This window comes from Galeopterus variegatus, unplaced genomic scaffold (genome assembly GCF_000696425.1).
Source record: "Galeopterus variegatus unplaced genomic scaffold, G_variegatus-3.0.2 Scaffold92, whole genome shotgun sequence".
NCBI classification, from domain to species: Eukaryota; Metazoa; Chordata; class Mammalia; order Dermoptera; family Cynocephalidae; genus Galeopterus; species Galeopterus variegatus.
The window spans coordinates 85,154-110,728 of NW_007726203.1; the positions used below are offsets into that span (position 1 = coordinate 85,154).

Genomic DNA, 25,575 nt, shown 5'->3' on the forward strand with positions numbered 1-25,575 from the left:
CCGATTCAAACCCGGCCCGCGCCCCGCCCACGACCCGCCCCATACGATACAGGCCCCGCCCACGCCCCGCTACCGGCACACACTAGCCCCAACCCAGCCCCACAAGACTCACGCTCCGCCCCACAAGCCTCAAGCCCCGCCTCCGGTCGGCAATGGCCCCGCCCCCGGCACCTGGCCACTAGCCGGGCGGGCAGGTGCGCGGGAGCGGACCTCGCCGCTCCGTTTCCTCGACACCCCCGCCCCGCCCGGCCCCGCGGCGGGTCCCTCAGGTGGGGCGCGCCCTCTCTCAGCACCAGCACCTCTCCCTCCCCGGGCAGAGATGGACATGCAGCACGCAGGAACGCTCGCGGGGCCAAGCCCCATTTTGTGAAGGTGAAGAGGGGTCTTCACCCTGAAAGCAGCGGGAGCCGCACCGCGGGCCTGGCTCCTCCCGTTCATGCCTGCCCTGCCTGCCCGCACCTGCAGCCGCTCAGGGGAGACCACGCTCAACCCAACGGGGAGCAGGATGAACTCAGAGGGCACACCCCCCACCTGCCGCCCTTCCTGTCCCCCCAAAGTCTGCGTCTCAGTCCAGCTCATCAGGGCTAAGCTCGCACTGCGTAGGTTTCCAGCCGCTATTTTCACCTGAAACCTGTTCACATGCAGTGGATGGCAAGAGAAAATGAACTGTCAGATGGCCCCGAAATGACTCTACTAAATCCCTTAAGTACACAATTAGTTTGGAAACAGCACCTATTTTATAGTTTACTCATTGTCTTTATTCAATCCAGGCTACACCTCATTAGCCTCAAATCCTCTAAAACAGGTAATAGAACATTTGAGCAGAGAAAGGCCTCATGGAAGGCAGGTGGGGCACTTTGGGTCAGACTGGCCCATGGGAGTTGTGGGCAGGATGTCCCTGAGCCTGGGGGGCTCCTGTGGTCAGGGGGCAGTGCTAAAGAGCTACCACATCAAGGGCTTTTATGGGGATATAACTTTGCATGTGACCTCCAGAGAGTGGTCACAGACAAAGTGAGACTGGCATTCAATGGCAAAGCTTACTATTTTAACAAGAGCAGCAACCACAAAAATATGCTGTCTGCAAACTAAGGCAACGTTGATCCTGGAAAAACCCTCCACTCTTCACCTCCAGGTAGTTGGTTCAGGAAATATTTATGTTGATGAAAAAATGTGCTACAAAGTGGCAGTGACATACTAAAACAGGTTGAGAATGCACCTTAAATATAAGTATCCGCTGGAAAAACTACTACAGACTTGCTAACTCCAGTCAACCAGAGGCGTCTATACAGGACTAGTGAAGCCCTTTCAAAGCAGTGAGCACCTGGTTCTTTTTTCCACTCAGGTGAGCACAGTTGACTACGGCCTCACCTGTTTGGGGGCAGGGATTGAATTTTCCTTGGTACTTTTCTGTTATGGTAAAATTTTACCAGTATTTTTTAGATTGGGGAAAATAGGTGTTGGGAAAATATAGGAAAATGGTCAGGGGCCCTCAGATGTTCAGAATCTTGCCAAGCATTTGATGTAAATATGCATGTACGCCCAGGTGTTCCTTTATTATTGTCTAGTGTAATTGTGCATGTGCACCCAGGTGTCCTGGGTTATGGATGGATAAAGGATGAGTGGCTCTGATCCACGACACCCCCCCCCCCGGGGGATGCTAGCAGGGGGGCCAAGGGGAGGCTGCTACTGCAGCTAGAGGCTGTTGCTGCCAGTGCCCCCAAGACCCTCTGGGAGGTTGCTGCTGCTGCTGCTGCTGCAGACTGAGCTCGCGTCGTCTGCCAATGGCTTCCGGGATCTTTCCCAATTACCTAGCGTGGACCTGCGTGTAAGGGGTCCGGGGACCCAGCCTGGCGTGTGAGGGATCTGGTGACCCAGTCTGTACAATGGGTTTGAAGGGTCTGAGCCCTAGCCCTGTCAATACAAATGGAAACTTAGTAAAATAATGAAACGTTCTGGCTTTAGTTGTGAATTGCTTTAACAATACTATTGCCTCGCCATACAATTAGACTGGCGCAATTGTGTAGCTTTATAATAGGCTATGTATAAAAGGCAGAATTTGTGCTAATTTGGAAAAAAATAAAATCCTAAAACACGCCACTTATGCCAATGGCTTTTCAGCTCATTACCAGGCAGAAAAATAAAAAACTCCCCAAATACCTGTGCCCACATGTGCACACTGATCTGATTTCATCAGCCTTGTAAATTATTTATAAATTAGCCAAATGCCGTTCATGCTGAACACCTCATTCTCTAGAAAAACTCAACACAGAATGTAGCTCTTGGTGGCTGGCCGGCACGAGGCCGTGCTCCAACCAACTGAGCTACGGGCCAGCCCTTTAATAACTATCTCAACCCCCTCAGAGGGGCCAAGCACCTGCTCAGAGGCCAGAACCCTAAAGGAACTTTTGCCGCTGTGTTGTGTTCTTTTAGTCATTTTGCAAACTTTCTGATAACTGGGCCTCCTGCCTCACCCCGACCTCCAAATTTCTGATGGAGTCCTGTGAATTTGAGGGTGCACCTTAGCAAGGTCCAGGGCCCATCTGTGATGGCGGCTTTGTATTTAAACCAGTACAATGAACTCATGAGACCTCTGTGGTTCAAGAGGAACAACTTGTTTGCCCCCAATTTCAGGCTGAAATAAGATGCACGTGGGTGAGTTTTTGCTTAAAACACACAATACCACCGATGAAGTGCACATGATTTTAATAAACTACCCTCTAAGGTGAAGCCCTGATGAGAGGCATTTTACATAGGAGATGATTTTCAAAACAGACTAGAGCGCAGAAGTGGGGCAGAAGTTTGAGGCTGGCCCTGATGCCAGGCGGAGACCTGCCGGCCGGACAGGAACGTGGCCTCGGTGTGTGCACACAGCTCCTCGTGGGCATCGGTGGCTGAGGTGCTCAGACACAAGGGCAGGACAAACACAACCGCGACACAGGACCAGAGCCATCACTGGCACAAGGTACCTGCAGTTTCACCACCTGCTGACACAGCACCTCGGGCCAAAGAGCCACCATCCCTGCTGCCCAGCCCACAGCAGGGAGGTGGTGGGTCACTGAGGAAGCCCACTCTCCCCACGGCTTCCTGAGCATGGGAGGAGCCCTGAATTCTAGAGGATTCTTCGGCAGGTGAAACAGACCCACACAGAGCCCATGTAGAAACACCAGGGCTTAGGGGCAGATGTGCCTGGTCACAGAAGGCCCCAGCATTTTGGAAAAGTTACCTTTTGAAGAATGGGAAGGATGGGGATCTACCTCAAGTGAACAAGGGCTGGGAAGGCCCGGCCACCCCAAGGCCGCAAGAGCGCTGCACAGGCTGTTCTGAGAAACACCCTGGGAGCCAGCTGTGATGCTGGGAGTAGAGCCACGTGTGCCACCAGACTGTCTCTAATGTCCCTCTGAAGTCCACGACTTGTGGGCTAAATGGCAGCTGGAAAGATGCTCTCTCCCTGGCCACCAGAGCCAGCACCATCTCAAACCTGTGTCCAAAGCAGGGCTACAGAGGGGCCCACGTGGCTGGTGCTTACAGGCAGGTGTGTGGCATGGTAAACGACGTGCAGGCATCAGGGCTGTGGGTAACTGATGTGCTCTTGGCACGAACCTCACAGGCCTGGCCACTGGCCAACTCCTGTGTCAACATGGTTCCCTCACTCTGCGTACCCAGCCCACACATGCTGCCGCATGAGTGACAGCCCTGCCATGGGGCCCTAGCACCCTGTCCTCCAAGCCTCTGCCCACCTCCCTCCCAAGTCCCCAGCAGAACAGGATGTGGGAAAGGTCGGGGCCATACGGCCAGAGCTGACCAGGGCCCAGACAACCCAGGGACAGAGAACTTGGAAATCACCACAATCAACAGGCCTTCCCCGAGTCCTTCACTGTCAGAACAGAGATGCAGATGCAAGTCATCACAGGGTGCGAGTCTTGGGGGGTCCTGCTATCCGTCACCCAAGCCTGTATAAGCAAAACCCTCCACAGGTGTACCCGGTGTTCATCACCACCCAGATGTGGCCTCTGCCCAGGGCTGAGAGGGGCTGAGGGCTGTCTGCCCATTTGTCCTTCTGTTCCCTGGACATTCACAAGGCCCCTCCCCACCAGGGGCTCTGGTCTCCTGGCCAGGCCCCCTGATAGGTCACTGAAGTCTGTCATCAGTCATCAGTGCCCAAACCCTCAGTGACTCCCAGTGGCTAAATACTCCCACGGCTGGCAGCCACGGCCCTCACAGCTGTGCCCACCACTCAGGCTCTGTCCCGCCTCCCCCCAACCCTGGTCACTGTCCCCACCCTCAGTGCCCTTGCTGACCACCACTCCTCTATTCATCCCTCAGCCTCCCCATTCTCTAATGGTCTCTGTGCTGGAAAGCACCACCCACTCTGACTGGCTCCTTGGTGGCATGTGCAGCTGAGCCCCGGCTGGTCCATGGAGCTCCTTGTCCCCCAGTGCCTGCCACGCCAAGGCTTGAGCTCATATGCACCCTGCCCGAGCTGCTCAGTGAGTTGGGGCTCGTATGCGACACAACCAAAGTGACAGGTGACCAAAAACGCATATCTGGCTTTCTACGAAAATGAGCAATTCTGTAATGTGTCTCGAAAGAGAAAAGCTGTTCCCAGAAAGCTACAACATGAGCATGAAAGGAAGGCAGTGGGGGAGAGAAGAGTGTGGGCTTACCTAGGACCACCTCAATGGTGTTGCCAGCAGGGTCGAGCGGGAGGGCACGGGCAGGAAGGGTGGGCAGAGCGGTGGGGGACGAGCTCCCTGAGCCGGCACTGGATGCCAGGCTGGATGCCACGCTGGAGCCAACGCTGGGGGCCAGTGGGTGGACCACTGCGAACACAGCAAGGTGGTTCTGTTCAAAAACACACAGAAGAGTGAGCAAGTGGACCTGCAAGAGCCACAGCACTACGACATGAGCATAGTGACCCTTCTCAATGTTCCAGAGCTATTCAGACAGCGAACTTCACCACAATAACCATTACAGGCAGATCACAAACTCCAGTTCGCTCAGAGAGAGAACAACCAGAAAGTGTCCCATGAGTTTTTCTACAGAAGATAATTTTCAAATGCAGATATTTGCCAGTAAAAATCAATGTAGCAGGTGCAGAGAGATGTGTCAGAGGCCAGGGGCTGACTGGAAGAGACAAGCCCTCCAGCCTGCCAGCCCTGCTCCCCCAACCCCAGGTGCCCAGAGCTTCCCCCTCCACAGCCCTCGCCTGGGCCTGCCTGCCAGAGCACTTTCCAGGCCCCCACAGATAACGTGCCCCTGGGGGTGGAAGTGGGAGCTGGTGCCACTTCCAAAAACGTTGATAGGATGATCCTATGACCTCATTACCCAAGAAAAGTAAAAAATGGGGGCAAGTCTCATTATCTCTATTTGATAGCTGATAGGTAAAAAGAAAAAGAACTAGCACAATCTTGAATAAATACCCAGTAATGGAGAAGACATTTGACACAAGAAAAATGCAATAAAAATGAATCAGGATGGAGCTGCAGGGCCAGGTTTCAGCAGCTGTGTCTGGAAAGGCATACTGTGGAGTCATCGCAAAACGAAGAGTCAAAAGCCATGTTAAGAAAGAGAAATACCACATGTTCTCACTTATTTGTGGGAGCTAAAAGTAAATAAGTAAATACATAAACAAATAAATGGTGGTGGGGCGGAGAAGACACAACAATCACAATTCCTTGAACTTGTTAAGACAAGTGAACAGATATGATGTAGATGGGGGAAGGGGGAGAGGGAGGGAGGAAAATGGAACTGGTAAAGAGACACGAAAATCAACTACATTGTATATTGATGTTAAAATAAAAAAATTTTTTAAAAAGCCATGTTAGAGTGACTTTCATACTGAAGCGTCTACTGTTGAAATGGCAGACCGTCTCGGTTTTGCTTCAAAATAACACAGGAAAAGTTAACTTTGGGTGGGGTTACAAGGCAGATCCCAAGGGGGTGACTTGATGAGTTTGTCTGCTTAAGTAAAACTGTCCATGGTAAAAGCTTTGATGTACATCTCATCAGGGACAGGAATCCGGCACAGGCCGTCCTCCATGGGATGCTGCCAGCCCGGGCTTACTCCTGGAGTTCCCAGGGCTGCTCCCCCGTCCTCCAGCTTCGCTCTGGTTAACAGATTTGCTCTTCAGACCACCTGTGCACACGGTGCAGAGACACGGCTACTGATTTTGAAGGCAGTCCCCTCCAACTGCTGTCTGGAGAGCACACCCATGCGCAGGTCCCGGGTGGGCCTCCTCATCCACCGCCCACAGCCCTTGCCAGCCCAGGGCCCCTTTCTTTTCCCTTATGCTGTGGCAGAAGTGACCACAGGCCACCCCTGTTCTTTGCTCCTGAGGCCAATCTCCAGGTGAGAGTCAGGGAGGTAGTAACTCCCACGCCCGGTCCAGGTGACTACACGCCACCTGCCGAATGCCCAACCAGGCCCAGCACCACGGCCACCCACATTACACCCCAAGCGCCAAGCCAGCAAGCAGACCAACGGGAGTCTCACATTCTAGAGAAAGAAGCCCAGAAACATGATAGGATGGGTCACGGGCCTCGCTGTATTTCACTGAAAGCCCCTGCCTGGGGGTGTTCTGTCTTGTACCTGGCGTGGAAGGCAGGTCGGCCCTTCCCTGGCAGGTGCAACCCCCCCCCCCACCTAACAGAGCTGGGAAGGGCTTCCCACCAGGCGCCCCTGGGGCCCCACACCCAGAAGGGGACACAGACGCCTGGATGGGACAGAGGACTGACTTGTTCTACCAGCAAAGGATATGGCACCGGGCCCATGGGGCTGAGAAAACAGCGACCAGTGAGGGGTGAGCTAACACGCAGTAGCTCACCAAGGGCACCACATCCAGCAGCTGTGGCTCAGAATCAACAGCTCAGAGGCAGGGCAGTGACCTGCGACGTTCCCACAGAGGGTGTAGGCCAGCGGGCCCTTGGAAGCCATTGACACCACACAGGCTGAGGTCCACCCAAGGACCACTCAGACACCACATCCTGACCAACCATTCACCGTGAGGCCTGGGTCTGGCAGCTCCTGGAGCTGTCTGCCAGCTCCCCCTGCCCACTTTGCTTCCCAGCCACACTGAATTCCACTCCAGGACCTCACCAAGGCCATGGCACCTCTTCCCAAATAGGGGAGAGACTGTTGCCCTCAAAGCGTCCTGGCCTCAGCTGGAGAGGTCACTTGGAATGCTTGGCTTTACAGGATGGCCTGCACTGCGGGGTGGAGGGGGCACCTGTACCCTGTCTCCTCTGTGTTTTTAAGCCAGAGCCCAGAGTGCAGAGAGCCTGCAAGTCAGGGCTCAATGCAGATGGCAAGCCCCCCTCAAGCAGCTCCAGTCTGAGGGCTGTGCACAGGCTGGGTCAGTGGCCTCAATCTCTCCCCACAGCCCGGACCAGGGCGAGCCTGGGAATCCCTGGACACTGCAGCCCCTCCCAGGTGTGTGCACAGCAGGGGGTTGGGAGGGTTCCCCATCAGCCCCCTTGGGGCCATAGCCTAAGGGACCAAGGCAGAAGGCCCTGCCCTGAGTGACTCCCAAACCTGCACTGACCGCGCCTGGGAGCCAGCAGAAGTCAGACACATTGTGACTCGACCCCAAAATATCATACCAGAGGAGGATGACCCTCGAAGACATCAGGGGACCACATTACCCTGAAAACCAATAACGACATCTGTATAGGTCTTTCCTCCCCAAGGCTGCAGTGGTCACAGACATATCACTGGACAAGTCAAGCGAGATCCCATCAGTGGGAGAGTCAGAAACTGTTAGACGGGACCAGTGAGGGGCCACTGGAGACACTACACTTTCTCCTGACACCAGCTGTGTCTGCTGGGTGTTTTTTTCCTTTTTATTGTGGTAAAATATATATAACATAAAATTTACCATCCTAACCACTTTTAAGTGTACAGTTCTGTGGCTTTGTGTAAACTCACACTGTTGTGCAACAATCACTCCATCCATCTCCAGAACTTTCCATCTTCCCAAACTGAAACTCTGTCCCCACAAAAGGTTAGCTCCCCATCCGCCAGCACCCTCATTCTACTTCCCGTCTGCATGAGTCTGACATTCTAGGGCCCTCACATGATGGGATCACAGTGTTTGTCTTTCTGCGTCTGGCTCATTTCGCTTAGCATAACATCTTTGTTATGGATGGAACTGTGGCCCCTCCCAGTTCATAAGTGGAAGCCCGAACTCCCAATGTGACTGTATTTGTAGACAGAAGTTATAAGGTGAAATGGAATCCTCACGGTGGGCTCCTGTGACTGTCATCCCTGTAAGAAGAGAGATGAACACCAGGGCCATGTGCACACAGAGGGACGATCGTGTGAAAAAGTAGGAGGAGACAGGCAGTCACAGGGGAGGGACTCGGCTGTCCCAGCCGTGAAAGGGCCAGTGCCATCCTCTGGCCCCCTCCAGGCCACAGGGGCAGGGAAAAGGTCCAGGGAGCAATCGTCCATGCATCACCTCTACCAGGGGCTGCTCTGGCCTTTCTAACTGACCAGGAATGCCCGCTGGCCACGAATGGCAGCGGAACTTTTGGGGCTCCCGGGGAACAGGCCAGGAACCACTAAGCTGGTCTGAGGCCCCTGGGAACTGGCCTCACCCCAGCTCCCACCAGGCGCTTTCTCCGGGCCCAGCTTTGGCATGGGACAGGGGCTCCAGTACAGATGAGAGCTCCCCACAGACAGGCTCGGGCATGGAGTTTGCTCACAGCCCCCAGTGGACTGCTGACACTCCACAGAAAGCCAACTGGACCTGTGAGGGGACGGCCGGGGAAGAGTCGCCCGCCACTGAGAGAAGCCATGGCCCGAGGGAGGGGTAGCACCCGCCCCTTCTTGGGGCTTCCGGGCCAGGCTGGTGTATGGGTCCCCCTCCATGAGGCCCAGGGACCTGTCCCCCACTTCTCTGTTCTGCTCAACTGCCTGGCTCCTCCTCCAGGCCCTTCCTCGGCAGCCCCTGGCCAAGGCAAGACAGGCTCTGCGGGCCATGTTCACTGCTGACATTTCATGGTACAGATTCTTAAATGAACGCCTCACTGGTTCTGATCTCTTTTCAAAAAAGTCACTGAATAAATTAAGTTCATTTTTACTTTGAACTATCTTGTTGATTTTTAAATACGCTTTGGAAGCTCTTACATTAGCAACTAAGTAACTGGCTACTTTTGGAGAAAAATCCTCAGGGTGACGCCCTCAGACAGGCATTAAGAAAATGAGGAGGAGGGCCGGCCCGGTGGCGCACTGCTACAGTGCACCGCTTGGGAGTGTGGCGGCGCTCCCGCCGAGGGTTCGGATCCCACATACAGACCGGCTGCTCACTGGCTGAGCGAGGTGCGGGCGTGACACCCGAGGGTTGCGATCCGTTGCCGGTCACGAAAAAAGACAAAAAGGAAAAAAAAAAAAAAAAAAAAATGAGGAGGAAGAGGAGAAAAGACAGCCTGGGTGCCCTGCCCGGGAGCAAAAGCAATGCTCACAGGCAGGAAAGGAAGCGATGAGCAGCAGAACCTCAGGTCAGCGGAACCTTGGGACGTCCACATCGTTCCAAGCTCTCACCATGTTTTCACAGCGAGGGAGAACAAGCTACTTGGAGTCCTCAGGGCAGCAGAGTCCAGAAACAAAACTGTTTCTCCAAATAAACAACTTGCTTTGAACCAATATATGGTAAGCCAGGTTGTGTAGAAAAGAGGGAAGCCTTGGGGTTGGGGGCACAGTGGACAGCCCCTGCTGCAGCCTGACGGAGGAGGGCCACGTGGTGCACAGACCTCAAAGAACACATGATGATAAGCTCAGAGGCAGGAACCCCTCTCAACAGTGACCTGGGAGCAGGAAGACCCGGAGGCGAGGGCTCTGCTTCAACGCCTTGGGCAGGGTTGTGGGCTGAGCTGCATCCCCCCGCAAATCCATTTGCTGAAGTCCTAACCTCCAGAACCTCAGCATGTGACCTTATTTGGAGATAGGATCTTTACAGAGGTGATCAGGTTAAAAAGAGGTCAATCAAATCTGACTGATATCCTTATGAGAAGAGGAGATCAGGGTACTGACACGCACAGAAGGACAGTCACATGAGGACATGGGAAGAAGACGCTGTCTGCAAGCCCAGGAGGGTGGCCTCAGAGGGAACCAGACCCACCTGTACCTTGACGTCCAGCCTCCAGACGATGAGAAATAACAGTCTGGTTTAAGCCACCCGGGCTGTGGTATTTGACACCTGCACAGATGGGCCATGCAGGCCTCTCTGGTTTCCCCATGGAGAAAACATTGGGAGGTTTTGGTTTTGTTGTTTGCAAGGTACAACACAAATATTTTTAAACATCAAAACAAAAGACACGTAAACACAAACAAAAAGAGAATTACAGAATTAATGGATGCTAACCAAGTGACTTGAGTCCAGAGTGAGTATGGCCGAGGACGTGCAGGAACAGCCCTAACAAGAGGGGCGCCGTCTAGAGCAGAGCGAGGCACCACCTCACCCTCAGAAACGTACCTGCTTGCCGTCATGCTCACAGGCTCTCTGGCTGCCTTCTGCGGGCGAATCTCTCCGCTTTGCCTGCAACACAAAAAACATCCATGTTGGGGGAAAAAAACACAGAGAAAAGGTCAATTAAAAATATACTTACATATGGTGTCGATAACGCCAAGGTCCAGAGTTCGGATCCTGATACTGGCAAACCACCAATATACATATATAGTTATATACATATATACACGTACGTAAAGATCTAAGTTGGGCTCAGAATTTAGAAAAGCTAATTCTTTCTTTTTTTTTTTTTCCCCTAAGCAGCTGGCCAGTATTAGGATCTGAACCCTTGACTTTGGTGTTATATGCTACATTCTAACCAACTGAGCAAACTGGACAGCCCTGAAAATGCTAATTCTTGAAGTCTCATAAAACAGAAAAGGCATTCACATTGGCTACATCTCTGTGAGCTCTCTTCAACTCCATTTCTTACACTTGGACATCGATCTTTGACCTCTGGTCTGGTCTGTGTGACGGCAGAGTGGGAGCTCCATCCACTCAGCAAACCAGCCTCTTCTAGAAGGAACTGCCAACTCCACAGGCAGCCTGTTCAATAACACCACCCAGAGATCACCCCCACCTGTGTCCCTAGCCATTCCATTAAACCAAGCAACATCGGGTACCCTCCTCGGGACACCGTCCACTCACGTTTCCAGGCTGGCCGCTGTTGGCCGCAGTGCTGTTGGTGGAGTTGAGATCACGGCAGCCCCAGTCATTCACCATCCCCAGGCTCTCTGCCGAGAAAGGAGGCTCTGAGGGGTTGCTGGCTGGGGACAGCCTACAGGCAGGAAGTCCCCAAACCCCGCCAATCAGAGACTGAGAGTGTGCACTGGTCTTGTGACAATAACCCTTGTAAGCAACAGGAGAAAGGACAGCCAAAAACATGGACGGGAACTGTCCCTAGCAACAGGACCCTCGAGGGCTGTGGATTCATGTCTTTAATGATTTTAATACTAAAAATCAAGGTTTAGGGCTGGCTGATCAGGTCGGTGCTGATAACACCAAGGCCCAAGGTTCCATCCCTGTACCGGCCAGCCACCAGAAACCAAAACCAAAAACACAAAGTTTAAAATGTGAACAAGAACAATGCCCTCCCTACCAAGACAAAACATGGAAAGTAAATTTGAGTTTGCAACCACACTACAAAAACTGGAACTCGAGCTCTAGAGCTGTGAAGAACCCCCAGGAATGCGGCGGAGGGGCTGGGTCCTTGTGCAAGTTCCCATCAGGGCGTTTGTTTCTGCCCTTGGGAACTTGTTACAGGGCTCACATGGTACCAAAGCCAAGCCCTCACAATGTGGACGGTAAACACAAGGCTCCGAGAAGCCATGTGCTCGCTGTGAGGCCAGTGGACCAGACCTTGCTTCAAGGGTCTCTGGTGTCCCTAGCTGGGGTAGATGGACACCCTCTCCACGAGGGCAATGGCACCCAGTGCCCAGCAGGATGGCAGGCTCACAGCAAGGAACAGGTGAGAAGATGCATGGCAGGTGCATGGCAGAAGGACACACCTTGCCCACCCAGAAGGCAGGTGGAGGCCTCAGCCCAGCACATGCCAGCACCTGCCACCAAGCACAGGGACCGGCACGCCTGCAGGCATGGGTCACTCTGGGGTCCAAATGGCCCAGGACCATGGCAGGCGCAGGGGTTAGGGAGGGTTCTGGCCCAGGGATCCTGGCCTCATGTGGTACTAGCCCCATCCCAAGCCAGGGACCCTGAATGGTACGTCCAGGCGCCCCCAGCCTGAGCTCCCACCTGCCTTCCCCGTCCTCCATGCCTTCTCTGATGAACAGAAAGCCCAGGGCCAGTGTGCAGAGTCACTGAGTCCCACACGTCTATACAGGGGGTGAGGACCAAACCCAGCATGCGGCTGCCTACTCACTTTCAACATGTGCAAAGGCACAGAAGGGGCCCCGCGGGCAGTAACCGGTTTGGCGCATGTCATTGCATTTTGTAGATTTGTAGATCTAGGACACAAAAACAAAATGAGATGTAGAGACAGGGTTGGAAATGGATTTCTGTGGGAGACCAGAGCTGGCTTCCTCACATTGTAGAGAATTAAGCTCCACATCATAATAGGATTCTCCTGGAAATGGCATGGATGCTGCCACACCCCCAGCACCGTAAGCCTGCAGGAGGTGTTCCTGAGGGTCGGGGAAGTCACACGCAAGGTCACCTTCCACACTTCATGTTTTCTGACAGGTCACCTAATTCAGTGCCTGGTATACAGCAGGTTCTTGAGACACCTGTCACATGAACATGTGTATCCATATGATGACCAGACCTGCCACCACTGCATTTAGGGTGACAGATGCTCTCATGAGGTCATCAGCACTGGATCTGGGAAGGGACAGACCAGTCTCGAGGCTCCTGGTGTCCCCTTGGTGAGCCTTGTTGGTCAGATGCCAGACCCACACCCTCCCACTGGGTCCTCAGGGGGGCCCCTCCTCTTGACCTGCCTTTTCCCACCCCCCACAGCTCTCCAGCAGCTCAGGGACCCTGAGGGAGGCTCGTCTGCCTGTTTGTTTTTAGCACAAATCCAGGTGTGCTCTGCTCAGCGACTGTGCATCAACACATGGACTCGGTGGTCCTGGGCTGTCTGCATCCTGCACAGTCCACAGGAAGGGCAGGCCCTTGCCCAGCTCCTGGTGGCAGCTTCTAGGCCCCTGGAATGTCCTGCCTGGTAGGATTGTCTGTTCACCCGGGGGCTGGGCCATGCTGGGGAGTTTATCTCACAAGGTGATTTACGGTGAGTCTATGGCCTCTTGCTGTCAGTTCAGCCTCTGGAGGTGCTAGAGACTAAGGTCAGTGCCACCGAACCCCAGTGAAAACCCTGGCACCAAGCCTAGGGCAGAGTACCTAGTTGGCAGCCCTGCACATGTGTCAGCACATTTCATTCAGAGGGAATCAAGTGCTCTCCGCGACTCCACAGAGAGGGGGACACCTGGGGCTCGCACCTGGTCTCACCTGGCCCTGCCCCAGGCGCATCCTTCCTCGGCTGATTTTAATCTCTGTCTTTCCAGTATGATAAATGGTACTATGACCACGTGGCTTTTCTGAGTCCTTCTGGCAAATCACTAAACCTGAGGGTGGTCTTGGGGACCCCACACACAAAGAGGGAGCCTCCCGGACCCGCCTGCACTCGTACCTCGGGGTGGAACTGCTGCTCCGTGCGGGAGTGGCAGTACTGGCAGCCATCCCCACCGCTGCACCGCGAGGGCTCCCCCCACTCGTCACCATGCTTCACGCTGGGGCAGGGCGTAGACCTAGGGATAGGACATGTCACTGGGGACACGCGAGAACATGCCCCCTTCCTGGTACCTGGGGTGTCGAAGCCTGTCCACGTGCTGGCTCGCACCACGAGGGGCCATGGCAAAGGGCACCTGAAGGACCTAGCTTCCTCCTCAGTGAGGACGACAAATCCAGGTCACCCCAGTGTAAAGCCAGAAGGAATCCCAGAGCCCTGTGCCCATTTTTTACAACATTTAACATGCGTCTGAGTCAGAGTGGCCTGGGCCAATATCACACCTCACCAGAGCCGGGAGCCACAGCTAGGAGACTGTCGCCTGTGTGATCATTGCAAATGGAACCTGAGCATTTTGATCCTATGATCTGAAACCCTAAGCAAATACCAAAGTCGGCAACGTCCTCTGTTCTTCATGTATTTTCTAACAGCTTTACTGTGACTTATTTGGATTTAAAGAAAAGATTACCACCCATGGAAAAGAAGCCTTTTTTTTTTTCTTTTACAATTTTCTATCCCTTCAATAAGCAGTAAATTCACTTTGTCGTCTCCAGATGACACATGGTGATGACAGCTTAGAGACTACTGGTTTGCAGTTCTGTATTCTATAGCAGTTCAGGTCCCTCAACTCTGAAACTCCTGGAGAAAGAACCATGATCATCACACACCAGCTACCTTTTCCTTTCGGAAGAACGGGTGTCGCCTTGGGCACATGGGGCAGTGTCAAATTATTAAAAAGAGGAGAGGGCGGCTCTTTGCTCAAAGAAAAAGCTGAACACTGAAAACAGGGCCAGAAGACAAAGGAGGTGATGGCCCAGGCTGGACACAACCCCAGGTGCAGATGGCAAACCTGAAGGCAATCTGGCAAGGTTAAAAAAATAAAAATAAAAAAGGACAGTTTAGGATGAGGGGGAGAAAATGGCTTTGGAAGAGAGCAGGACCCCGAAGTGCACAAGTCCAATGAGGCCCAAACCCAGAGGACAGTCAGGACTGGGCAAGCGGGGGCAGGCCCCGAGTCCACTGCAGAGGGTGAAGCTCGGCTGTCTGACCCCGGGACTCTCAGCCTCCAGCTCTGAAGGCAGAATCGATCCCAAGTTCCAATTAAGCCAGGAGGGCCCTGACGGCTAGAGGCGACAAAACACCACATGTCCCTACAGCTGGGGCCTTCGTCCCACCTCCAACTAAGCCACTGCCCTTTAACACTCTTCCCCTCCTGAGGAGCGATGGTGCTAAGTGGGGAGGCCTCACCGCGAGAACCCCAGAGTGGGCAGCGCTGGCACAACCAGCTTGGAAAAAGACAGCCCACCTGGCATCCGAGAGGCACCCCCATGTAAGAAAATAATCGAAGTGATTCATTTTCAGAAATGACTTATCTGAGGGTGTTTTATTGAGAAGGTAATTAGTTACTAGCCCCCATTGTTTTCTTCATTCCCTGGTGTTTCTCCTTTCACAGGGCTTAAGTGGGCCTTTTTCATGACCTTGTCTTGAGCCCCCAAAGGAATACCTTGTATTGCAAGGAGGTAAAAATTTTAGCCGTTAGAAAGATTGTGCACCCCGTAGTACTCACAGCCAATGAGCAAGTGGGTGGAGGGACTTGCGCACCAGGGAATAAATTGCTTGCTACAACCCTTTTCCGTGTGCCTGCCCTTCAGACACCTGAACCTTATAAGGCAGTAATTGAAGTCTCACTTCGCTGTACCTCGTGTCCCCGTGTCCAACCTTTGGCATTGGACGGGTGAGGGCATTTCTCACACACAGGCAACAGGGGCACATGGGTCACAGGAGGGCAGATCAGGAGGGAAATTGAGGAACGGCCACATGCTCTCTGCATCTGCCTGGGGTTCAAGAAGCACAGAGCCCAGAGCAGTGAGGCCCACTGCCTAACATAAAGACACAGCCTGTGCCAGAGGAGACTGCAGGACTGGGTCCAACACCTGAGAAATGAGTCAGGGTCCTGCCATGCCCGTGGGTCCATGGCTCACCTGTACTGGAACTTCCTGGGGTCCCGCCGCCTGTCCCTGCTGTTGTGGTAGTGCGGACATGCATAGCCCTGGCGGCACAGGCGCGGTGGCTTCGGGCACTGCTCAGTCTTGTAGCTGCCCAGCACGAAGTTGGTGTCTGAAAAATGGGTCCACATAGAAACCTGCACACACGTGCTTGCAGCAGAACCAGGCACAACAGCAGATGATGGAAACACCCAAGTGTCCACAATGGAGGAAAACAGAATGTGGCCCACCCACCACTGTGATGTCACTCAGCCACAAAAAGGACTGAAGCACTGGTACAAGCTACAGCATGGGTGAACCTGGGAAGCCTGGTGCCCAGTGAGGAAGCCACACACAGAAGACCACACTGTGTCTGATTTCATTTATAAGAGGTGTCCAGAACAGGGAAAAGCACACAGAAAGTATAACAGAGGTTAGTAGGGACTGAGGCAGTGGGGAGGTCCTGCTGCTGGAGATGGGATTTTGGAGTGATAAAAATGTTTTCAAAATAGACAGACGTGAAGGTTGCACAATGTTGTAAATACGCTATAAACCACTGAAATGTATACTTTAAATAGTTAACTTTCTTTTTTGGGGGGGGGGTACAGCTAGCCAGTATGGGGATCTGAACCCTTGACCCTGGTGTTATAACACCACTCTCTAACCAACTGAGCCAACCAGCCAGCCCTAAAATGGTTAACTTTAACCCTAATGTGAACTATAGATTCTGGGTGATAATGATGTATCGGTGTAGGTTCCTGGATGGTAACAGGTAACTCAGGCGCGGGATGTTGACAGGGGGGGAGAAGGGGGGGGGCTACAGAAAATCTCTGTATTTTCCACTCAGTTTTGCTATTAATATAAAATTTCTCTAAAAAATAATTCTATTTTTAAAAAATGGTTAACTTTACGTCAGGTGAAATTTATCTCAAATTAAAAAAAAAAAAAGACCAGGGATCATTTAAAAGCACTGATGAGATGACGGGAAATGAAGTGTGGGGCGGTGGTCTGGACAGCTCTTCTAAGGGAGGTTATGAACTTCAGGGTCCCCAGTTCTACCTAGAACACTCTGAAAATGAAAGCCACAACACGTAAGCTGGAAATTTTTCTGACACAGTTTAAGTGGGGGAACCCTTTTAAAATGCAATGTCCAGTGGTGGGTTACCCAGTTCTAAACCAATCAAACACTATGTGCTCGGCCCTTTCCCATCCCTGTCTCTGCCTCCACTTCCCTTCCTCAGCCTCTGACTCTGACCCAGTGCTGCCATGGGGCTCTCATCTCCCCCACGGCACAAGACTAGGGTGCCCACATGGAGGTGGAGGCGGGGGATCTTCCACACAGGGAGGCCGACGGGTTGGAAAATGAGATCTATGAACAGTCAAAGCAAGGCGCGTGTGTACAGGCACCAGGGAGCATGAAGTTGGGGCCCACGGCCCTTCTGCAGCCTATGTGGGGGAACCTCTCCCCAGAGCCTCCACACCCGTCCCTGCCCTGACTCGGGAATGAGCTAGTGCAGGTCTCCCTCCAAAAGGGAGAGTGGGGATTTGAGAGCAAGTGCCCAGCACAGGAAACACAGAAGCCACCGGACACTTTATCCAGTCAGTGCGAGGAGGTGGAGGTGGCACGGGAATCGGAAAGCTCCCACAGTCATGTTTACTAATGTATCCCTGGGCCCACAGCCCCCAGCACACGTCACTCCATGCGGTGAGCAGAGGAAAGCCATGCGTAGATAGAGAATCTGTCACTGAAATAACTACCATTTTAAAGCATGTGAAAGTCCTCGGCAAAGCAAGTTGGAGGAGACTTCACTGCCCATATGAGATGTCCAGAAAAGGCAAATCCAGAGACAGGATGCGGGCCAGTGGGTGCCAGGGGCTGGGGGAGGGGCTGGGGAGTGGTTGCCGTGGGCACGGGTGATGGGAATGTTCTGGAACTAGACAGAGGTGGTGGTTGCACAACATTCTGAATGTACTAAATGCCACTGAACTGTACACTTTATGATGCTGAATTCTATGCTATGTGTATTTTACTGCAATAAAAACAAACAAAACTCTTCACTGCGCATAACCTCATCTATGGAGCCTGCCAGATACACAGGTCCCACAGCCCCAAGGGACAGGCTCAGGAACTCATGTTTCTGCCAAACTGCCAAGGATCTGAAAGCCGCTGCTTTGAGCACCATGTGCAGAGAGGCTCAGGGCAGGGCGCGGTGGACCACAGACGCCACAGGGGCAGGTATGTGGTGGACAACAGCTGGCTCTGGGACAGGATGCCCAGGAGTTCCCACAGGAGCTGTGCAACCGCCAGCCCTGTGGCCAGCCAGTAGCTGACCTCACAAGATGCCGGCCAGCATAAAGGATCAGAGCAGACAGCATTTAAATCCCACTCGGCTCCCTGCCACCTGAGGGGCCGAGGGTCAGAGCTGGACTCAACAAATCTCAGTTTCCCCATCTGATCACCCTGCAGGTCCTTTAAGGACAGAAATGAACCAAGAAGGTCTGTGGGGAAGGACCACAGCTATCCCCTGCCCACCCTCAGCAGCAGCCACAGGTTACCTTGCCACCGGGGGTCTTCTCCCACGATCTTCTCAATCATGGCCTGGCTGGCCAAGACCCCAGGTTGCAGGTCAGGAACACCGTCCCCACTGCTGAGCTGGCCGTTCTGCAGGGCTTCCTGGGCCTGCAGTTCCCTACAACCAAACAACGCAACAGTTACAGGTCTGCGGCGTCCAAAGCCCTGCTGAAGGGCGAGAGAAAGTCACTGAAACACACGGTTCCAGAATCACTCAGCCCTGTCACTGCCTGGGGCCACCTCAGTGTCCCTCAAGATGCCAGCTGCCAGGTGGGCTCAAGACGGGGTCTCAGGGGGCTGCAGGAGCACCCCTGTCCTGGGACAAGAGTCCTGACCCAAATCTCCACCACTTAGGATTAGAGTTTCGTTGAGGAAGGTGCCCCTTCACCTCCTCAGCCCTGATGCTCTGCCTGTGGGACACGGGAGGAAACATCTATTAGAGGGTTCTCTCATGACAAATGCATCACAGTTGAGGCTCAGAAAAAGAGGTGCTGAGGGCCGGCCCATGGCTCACTCGGGAGAGTGCGGTGCTGATAACACCAAGGCCACGGGTTCAGATCTTACATAGGGATGGCCACTTTGCTCACTGGCTGAGCGTGGTGCTGACAACACCAAGCCAAGGTTAAGATCCCCTTACTGGTCATCTTTAAAAAAAAAAAAGAGGTGCTGAGCCCAGCAATGCCCAGCGGCAGGGCGGTAAGCTGGCTCCCACATGCCTGTGGATGCCACTCACCTGACATCACACACAGGCGGTCGCAGGTCCAGGGGGCCGTGTGCAAAGGCGCAGTGCAGCCCATTCTTTACGCAGTGGCCCCGCGTGTCCGTCTCGTGGATGCAGGTGCCTGTCTTGTAGTAGCGCAGGTGGTACTTGCGCTCCGTGTCCCCGGTCGTCCGGTGCAGGTAGGGACATCTGGGAAGCAGAGGGGCTGGCACTCCACCTGGTTCTCACGGGCTCGGAGGCAGCCCTGATCCTCCACCTTCCCACGCTCCCCCCGTGAGTAGCTGATTCTGTGTTCCTTCACCCAGATTTCATCACAATCGGAAGGGCAGACATTACTGAACGTAGCACCTGTCCCCTAATTTGGGACCCTCCCCTGGGGCACTGAGACCACTGCAAACCCCTCAGTTAAACACAGCAGAAAAATGCAATACCAAACAAATTTCCATGAAAATTATCCTTCCTAATTTTTTGAAGACATCTTTTTTGTGGGTGTGCCTGTGTATATGGATAGCCAGTAAGGGGATCCAAACTCTTGTTAATGGAGTTATCAGCGCCACACTCTAACAAGGTGAGCTAACTGGCCAGCGAAGACATCTTTTAAACCTTGTGGAAAAATAAAGTCCACATCCTGTACCCAGGCTGTCATCTTCCTGACAAGTCATGATCAAGGAAGGGGTGGGTGGCCTCTCTCCCATCCAGGATCCTGGTGCTTTCAGGGACCCCAAGAGGGAGAGAGGGAGAAACACAGGCCCTGGACATGGCTGGAAAGGACTGTGGCAGGAGAGGGGCCAGGAGAGGGAAGCTGACGGTGGGGTGGGGCAGTGTCCCACATCATGTGGGCCACACATAGGCCCAGAGGCACATGCCCCTGGGGACTGTCACAGGCAGCTCCCTGAGCAGGACAGGGGCACAGGCAGAAGGGCAACCACCATCACGGGGTCACAACATAGGGAGGCAGCAGAGATGGTTGGAAGGTTCTGACACTTGTGGCGCACAGGGTCTGAGCACACCCCAGGTCAGTCCCTCCAGAATGGCATCACAATCACAGAAGGAGGAGAGGGGATACGCAAAAGACCCTGAATCACTAAGGGTGCCGAGGCCCAGGCTAATGACAGAATCCCCTGAGTGGTCAGAGGGGCAAGGCAGAGAAAGGCAGGGACCATTATCACAAATCCCCAAAGCCAAGGACACAGACCTTCACCTCCAGCTGCAGCCAGGGGCCCTGTGTGAGGCTTTTGGGAAAGGCTCATGCCCACCTTGCTATGGTCAGGATGGCCAGGGATCAAAAACGGTATAGCGGGGCCGGCCCTGTGGCTCACTCGGGAGAGTGTGGTGCTGATAACACCAAGGCCAAGGGTTCGGATCCCACATAGGGATGGCCGGTTCGCTCACTGGCTGAGCGTGGTGCTGACAACACCAAGTCAAGGGTTGAGATCCCCTTACCGGTCATCTTTTTAAAAAAAAAAAAAAAAAAAAAAAAACGGTATAGCAATTGTTTAGTCCAAACCCCTATCTTACTAGATGAGGGAAAAATAAAAGCCAGAGTCCAGACATCTTGATCCAGACTCTGTTGAGCACCCGTGACCAGTGCCGGCACTGAGGTGTGGAGGTGCGGGTAGAAGACGAAGTGTCCCAGCTGTCCCCAGCATCCCCCAGGGGCCAGTAAAGCAAAGGTCAAACCAGAAGGCCACCATGGGACCCAGTGATTCCACTCCTAAGTACTTATCCAAGAGACTCAAAAGCAGCACTGTTCACAAGGCCAAAAGGTGGAGGCACTGCAAGAGCCCACCAGAGAGTGAAGGGACAAGCAAAACGGGCCAGTCCACACAAGGGAACAGTACTCAGCATTAAAAAGAAGGAGATTCTGACCCACACCACACATGCATGGACCTGGAAGACACAGGCTAACACCAGCTAAGTAAAAGAAGTCAGTCACGAAGAACAAACAGTATATGATCTACCTTTACAAGGTACTTAGAGCAGCCAAATCCACAGAGACAGAAGGCAGATTAGATGTTACCAGGGGCTGAGGGGAGTGGGGAGGAGGAGTAGCTGTTCAGTGGGCACCAAGTTTCTGTTCTAAATGATGGAAATATTTTAGAAAAAGATCATGGTGATGGTCACACAACATTGTGAATGTAACTAACGCCACTGACTTATACACTTAAAAGGGTTAAAATGGCAAATGTTACATTACATATATTTTACCACAATTTTAAACACGGCCCATTGTAGACAGACAGACTGATGAGAGAGAGAGAGAGAAGGAGAGAGATCTTTAATATATTCATATGGAAATAGAATATACATTTGGAAAAGCACTCAGATCATCCCTGTACAGCGAGTGGGGTTTCTGAACCGGACACACCCAAGTAACCAGCACCAGAACAAGACAGACACACCCAGCACCCCGGACCACCTCCAATCAACACAAATAGAAAGGAGGAGAGCGGCGCTCTAATAAATGGCAGAAAACCAGAAGCAAGGCAAATGGCCACCAAGAGGTGAGTATTTAAATAAATGTGGTCAACTCTTCCAGTGGAATGGAACACCAACAGTCGTTAATCCTGAAAGATCCAAGAGAACCAGGAAACACGGAAAAAAGAGAGAGCAGGTTACGAGACAGTTTGGTCCTAACTTTGTAAAAAGAAAAAAGAAGAAAACTTTAAAAACTATTAATAAGTCATTATCTATATAGATATAAACATGGAGATGTTCCACAGTATTGTATATGTCCACACAGAGCAACCTTGATACACAGACTGTTTCCTCCACGTTGCCAGTGAGTAGTTCCAAGACACATTCTGGGCTATTAGAAATAGTCAAATATCCATTTATGATATTTAATGTATTTATGCACACTTGCTTCAACCCCCAACTGCCTGAGCTCTACTCCACCCGCCAGCTTCCCCAGCATGTCCTACACCCTTACACGGGCCTTGGGGATGGAGCTCAGCTCCTCGGTGCCCAGAGAACTGATGCTGCTGTAGCCAGAACCTATTCTCCTAACATTACGACCCCTTCCCACTTTTCAAATAAATATATGGACTAATATCGCTAATCAATAAAGAACTGCATAAATAAAAAGATGAGGACCCACAGAAAAATGGGCTGGAGAAACAAAGAACTTACAAAAGAGAAAACACAAGTGGCCATCACCCACAGAGAGGCACTCGGCTCACCTCTGCTGGGACAAGAGAAACGCACACTGAGACCCACGTGTCAGCCAGCAGAACCCCCCTGATGGGCGTGGGGAAGCAGACCATGCTGCAGGTAGGAATGCCCAGTGCCGTGGCCTCTGTGGAGGGGAATCTGGCAACATCTAATGACAACAGACCATTTACCCTCTGACCCAGCAATCCCACTTAGAGAAACCTACCCCCAAACATATACTGGCCAAAAAAACCCCAAAAGCAAAAAAAGGCATCACAGCAAACACCAAGGAGAAGTAATGGGGTAGAGCATTCTACTGTCTACATGGAAAGGCAGGACAACAGCACCTATGCACCTGCCCACATCAAACATTATGGTAAGAGGCAGCCAGTGCTTCAGGGGGACAGTTTTGGTTTGGAAAGAAGTTCTGTGGATGGATGGTGGTGATGGTCACACAATAACGTGAATGTGTTCAAAGCCACTGGACTGTACACTTTACCAGTTAAGATGATAAATTTAGTTATGTATGTTTGAGCACAATAAAAAATAAAGTAAAATAAAATACATTAAGCTGATAGGAAAGCCGACATGGCACAAAGCCAGTTCCGATCTTCAGAAACACTTACACATTCTACTGGAAGTTTAGCATAAGAATTCCACAAAGATGGGGCAGGGTGCGGAGGACACCAAAACTGAAGCAGTTTCTGCAGGTTTTACCTGCAGCATGCACTCCGCACAGGGGTGGCAAGGCAGGAAAACAGGGCTCCAAAGCATGACTTAAAGGAATGAAGGGAAAGGCGGCTGGGAACATGTTTAACAGGGCACAGGTGTGGGCAGGGCACATGCAAGCCAGCGCCCAGTAGAGGTTAACCCTGTCTGCGCAGCACCCCTCCTAATTTTATTTTATTTTATTTATTTATTTAATTCAAAAGATGACTGGTAAGGGGATCTTAACCCTTGACTTGGTGTTATCAGCACCACGCTCTCCCAAGTAAGCCATGGGCCAGCCCTACCCCTCCTAATTTTAAATCTAAACTTGGACCGATTCCCTCATGCTTCCCTCAGGTTGGTGCTGAGCATTGTCCTGTTTCCAGGACCATTGCCATGACAACAAGAGCATGCTGAGCCTCCCTCTCCCCACACAGAAATGCTACCCAGTACTATTGTCTCACTCGGGGCTGTCACCTTCTGTTTATTACACAACTGCGGAGCTTGTGTTTTCCTTAAGATACTGGAGAAGGTTTAATGAAAAGAAAATGCCTTAACCTTTAGGATGTCTAAGAGGCCAGAGGGGATGCCTAGGAGAAAGCATAGCACTCCTGCTCCCTGGACAGCCAGAGAGGGGGCTGGGGGAGGCTCTAGGGGTCAGGGCGACACACATGGTTCTCACACCCATCCAAAATGATTAGTAACTAGAACAGTGTGACAACACATAGCTCCATCAACATATGGGCCAGCAGCACCCGCTGGACACAGCCCCACCACAGTGATATGGAACCACTGAAACCTGCAAAGGAGGAACAGGGCGGCAGGGGTGGGGTGGACCCGCCAAGTCTCCAGAAGGGCTGGGCACTGTCCCCTTCCCTCAGGCAACTCTCACCTAAAACACAGGAGGGCCTCCAGACCCAGACTCCTGCGGGCCTAGTGCACGAGAACCCTCTGGAGAGCCTGTCCCCAGGGCCCCCAGATCAGTGCTGCTGGTCTGTTCCCAGGGGATGCTGATGCTGCTGGTCTGAAGTCTGCACTGTGACAACCGCTGAGTTCAGAGGGACATGCAGTGTAACGTGAGGGGGGAACAGAACACAGCACAGACACATAGAGGTGCAAGATGGTGAGAAAATGAGTGGCAGCAGAAAAGGAAAGACTTGCATGCCATAGCTGGGAGGGGGGGTGAAAAGAAGGGGCTTGTCATCTCATGCCTACCCCCTCCTCTCTGACACTGGGTTGGGGGTCGCCAGCTAATATCTGGCTTCCCAGAGCTGCCCTCGACACCCTAGGCAGGATGGTGACCCCTCCCCACTCCCCCAACAGGGATCGTTGGCTCTGGCAAGTCCACCTCCTTCCTCAGCTCCCATGGAGCTGCTGAGGGGACTCTCTCTACACTGAGGCCACCGCTCCCTCCAGTAGGAGCTTCCTCTAGTCACCTCCTCTGTCCTGTGCCTCATCCCAAAGTAGGCAGGCCTGAAGTGCACACACTCAGGAGCTGGAGAATGGTGCCTCGTCGAAGGTGCTTCACATTTTTCTAGGGATCTCTTACAAACCCCAGCTCAGTCACCTGACTGCAATTCCATTAAGCTGGAAACTTGAAACAACCACAAAGCGTATCTTCTCCTAGGCTGTTAGTAGCCCCCAGCTCCTAAGTACTATGTGCTAATATTCTGGGTCTACCTTGGCTTTACACTGAAAGCCCAGGCAGAGTTCACTCAAGAGATCAGTTTTTTTTTTTTTTTGTTTTTGTTTTTAAAAAAAGATGACCGGTAAGGGGATCTTAACCCTTTGATTTGGTGTTGTCAGCACCACGCTCAGCCAGTGAGCGAACCGGCCATCCCTATATGGGATCCGAACCCGGGGCCTTGGTGTCATCAGCACCGCACTCTCCCGAGTGAGCCACAGGCTGGCCCAAGAGATCAGTTTAAATAGCAACAGCTTATCATCAACCTGAAGTGAATGGAACTTCCATCCAAGTTTTAGGTCCTAAGGCACTAGACTTTTTATTTTTTTATTATTTTTTTATTTTATTTTTTTAAAAAGATGACCGGTAAGGGGATCTTAACCCTTGACTTGGTGTTGTCAGCACCACGCTCACCCAGTGAGCAAACCAGCCATCCCTATATAGGATCCGAACCCACGGCCTTGGTGGTGTCAGCACCGCACTCTACCAAGTGAGCCATGGGGCCGGCCTGGCACTAGACTTTTTAAAATTAAATACTGCAAGGATATCTTTCAATAGAAATATCAGACTAAAGACACATATGATATAACCAGCAACAGTAAGTCTTACTTAGAAATGGATACTCAGAAAAGTATCAAGTGACCTCCCACCAGTTCTCACCAATGGAAAGCCCAGTTTAATCAGACATTAGCCCACCCAGACAAGGGGCCTCTGTTCCAGGACACACCCCAAGTGCCCAGAGGAGGGTGTTCCTGGGAGGGTAGCCCCACAGAGCAAGTGGGACATACCCAGCCTGCCAGATGAAGCCACGGCAGGGAGCCCCAAAAGTTTAGGACCCTACGTGCCAACTTGGAAAGTGACACCCAATTAAAGGAGTGAACCCATTTTTTATTGAAATCAAAAACTGAAGGGGCCGGCCCGGTGGCGCACTGCTACAGTGCGCCGCTTGGGAGTGTGGCGGGGCTCCCGCCGAGGGTTCGGATCCCACATACAGACCGGTTCCCGC

At 52.6% G+C, this 25,575-nt stretch overlaps 1 protein-coding gene across 2 annotated transcripts in view; it reads right to left on the reverse strand.

Annotated features, from left to right (window-relative positions):
• The window catches only part of UNKL (unkempt family zinc finger-like), a 42,526-nt gene that overhangs the window by 12,674 nt on the left and 4,277 nt on the right, over positions 1-25,575 (reverse strand). For both annotated transcript variants that reach the window (XM_008581301.1, XM_008581310.1), the window contains exons 2-9: positions 19,037-19,213; positions 18,288-18,421; positions 15,729-15,864; positions 13,651-13,768; positions 12,385-12,469; positions 11,154-11,239; positions 10,473-10,535; positions 4,665-4,842 (exon numbers count right to left, since the gene is read on the reverse strand). In XM_008581301.1, coding sequence (XP_008579523.1) covers positions 4,665-4,842; positions 10,473-10,535; positions 11,154-11,239; positions 12,385-12,469; positions 13,651-13,768; positions 15,729-15,864; positions 18,288-18,327 — 706 coding nt within the window. In that variant the 5' untranslated portion in view covers positions 18,328-18,421; positions 19,037-19,213. The remainder of the gene's footprint in view (positions 1-4,664; positions 4,843-10,472; positions 10,536-11,153; positions 11,240-12,384; positions 12,470-13,650; positions 13,769-15,728; positions 15,865-18,287; positions 18,422-19,036; positions 19,214-25,575) is intronic.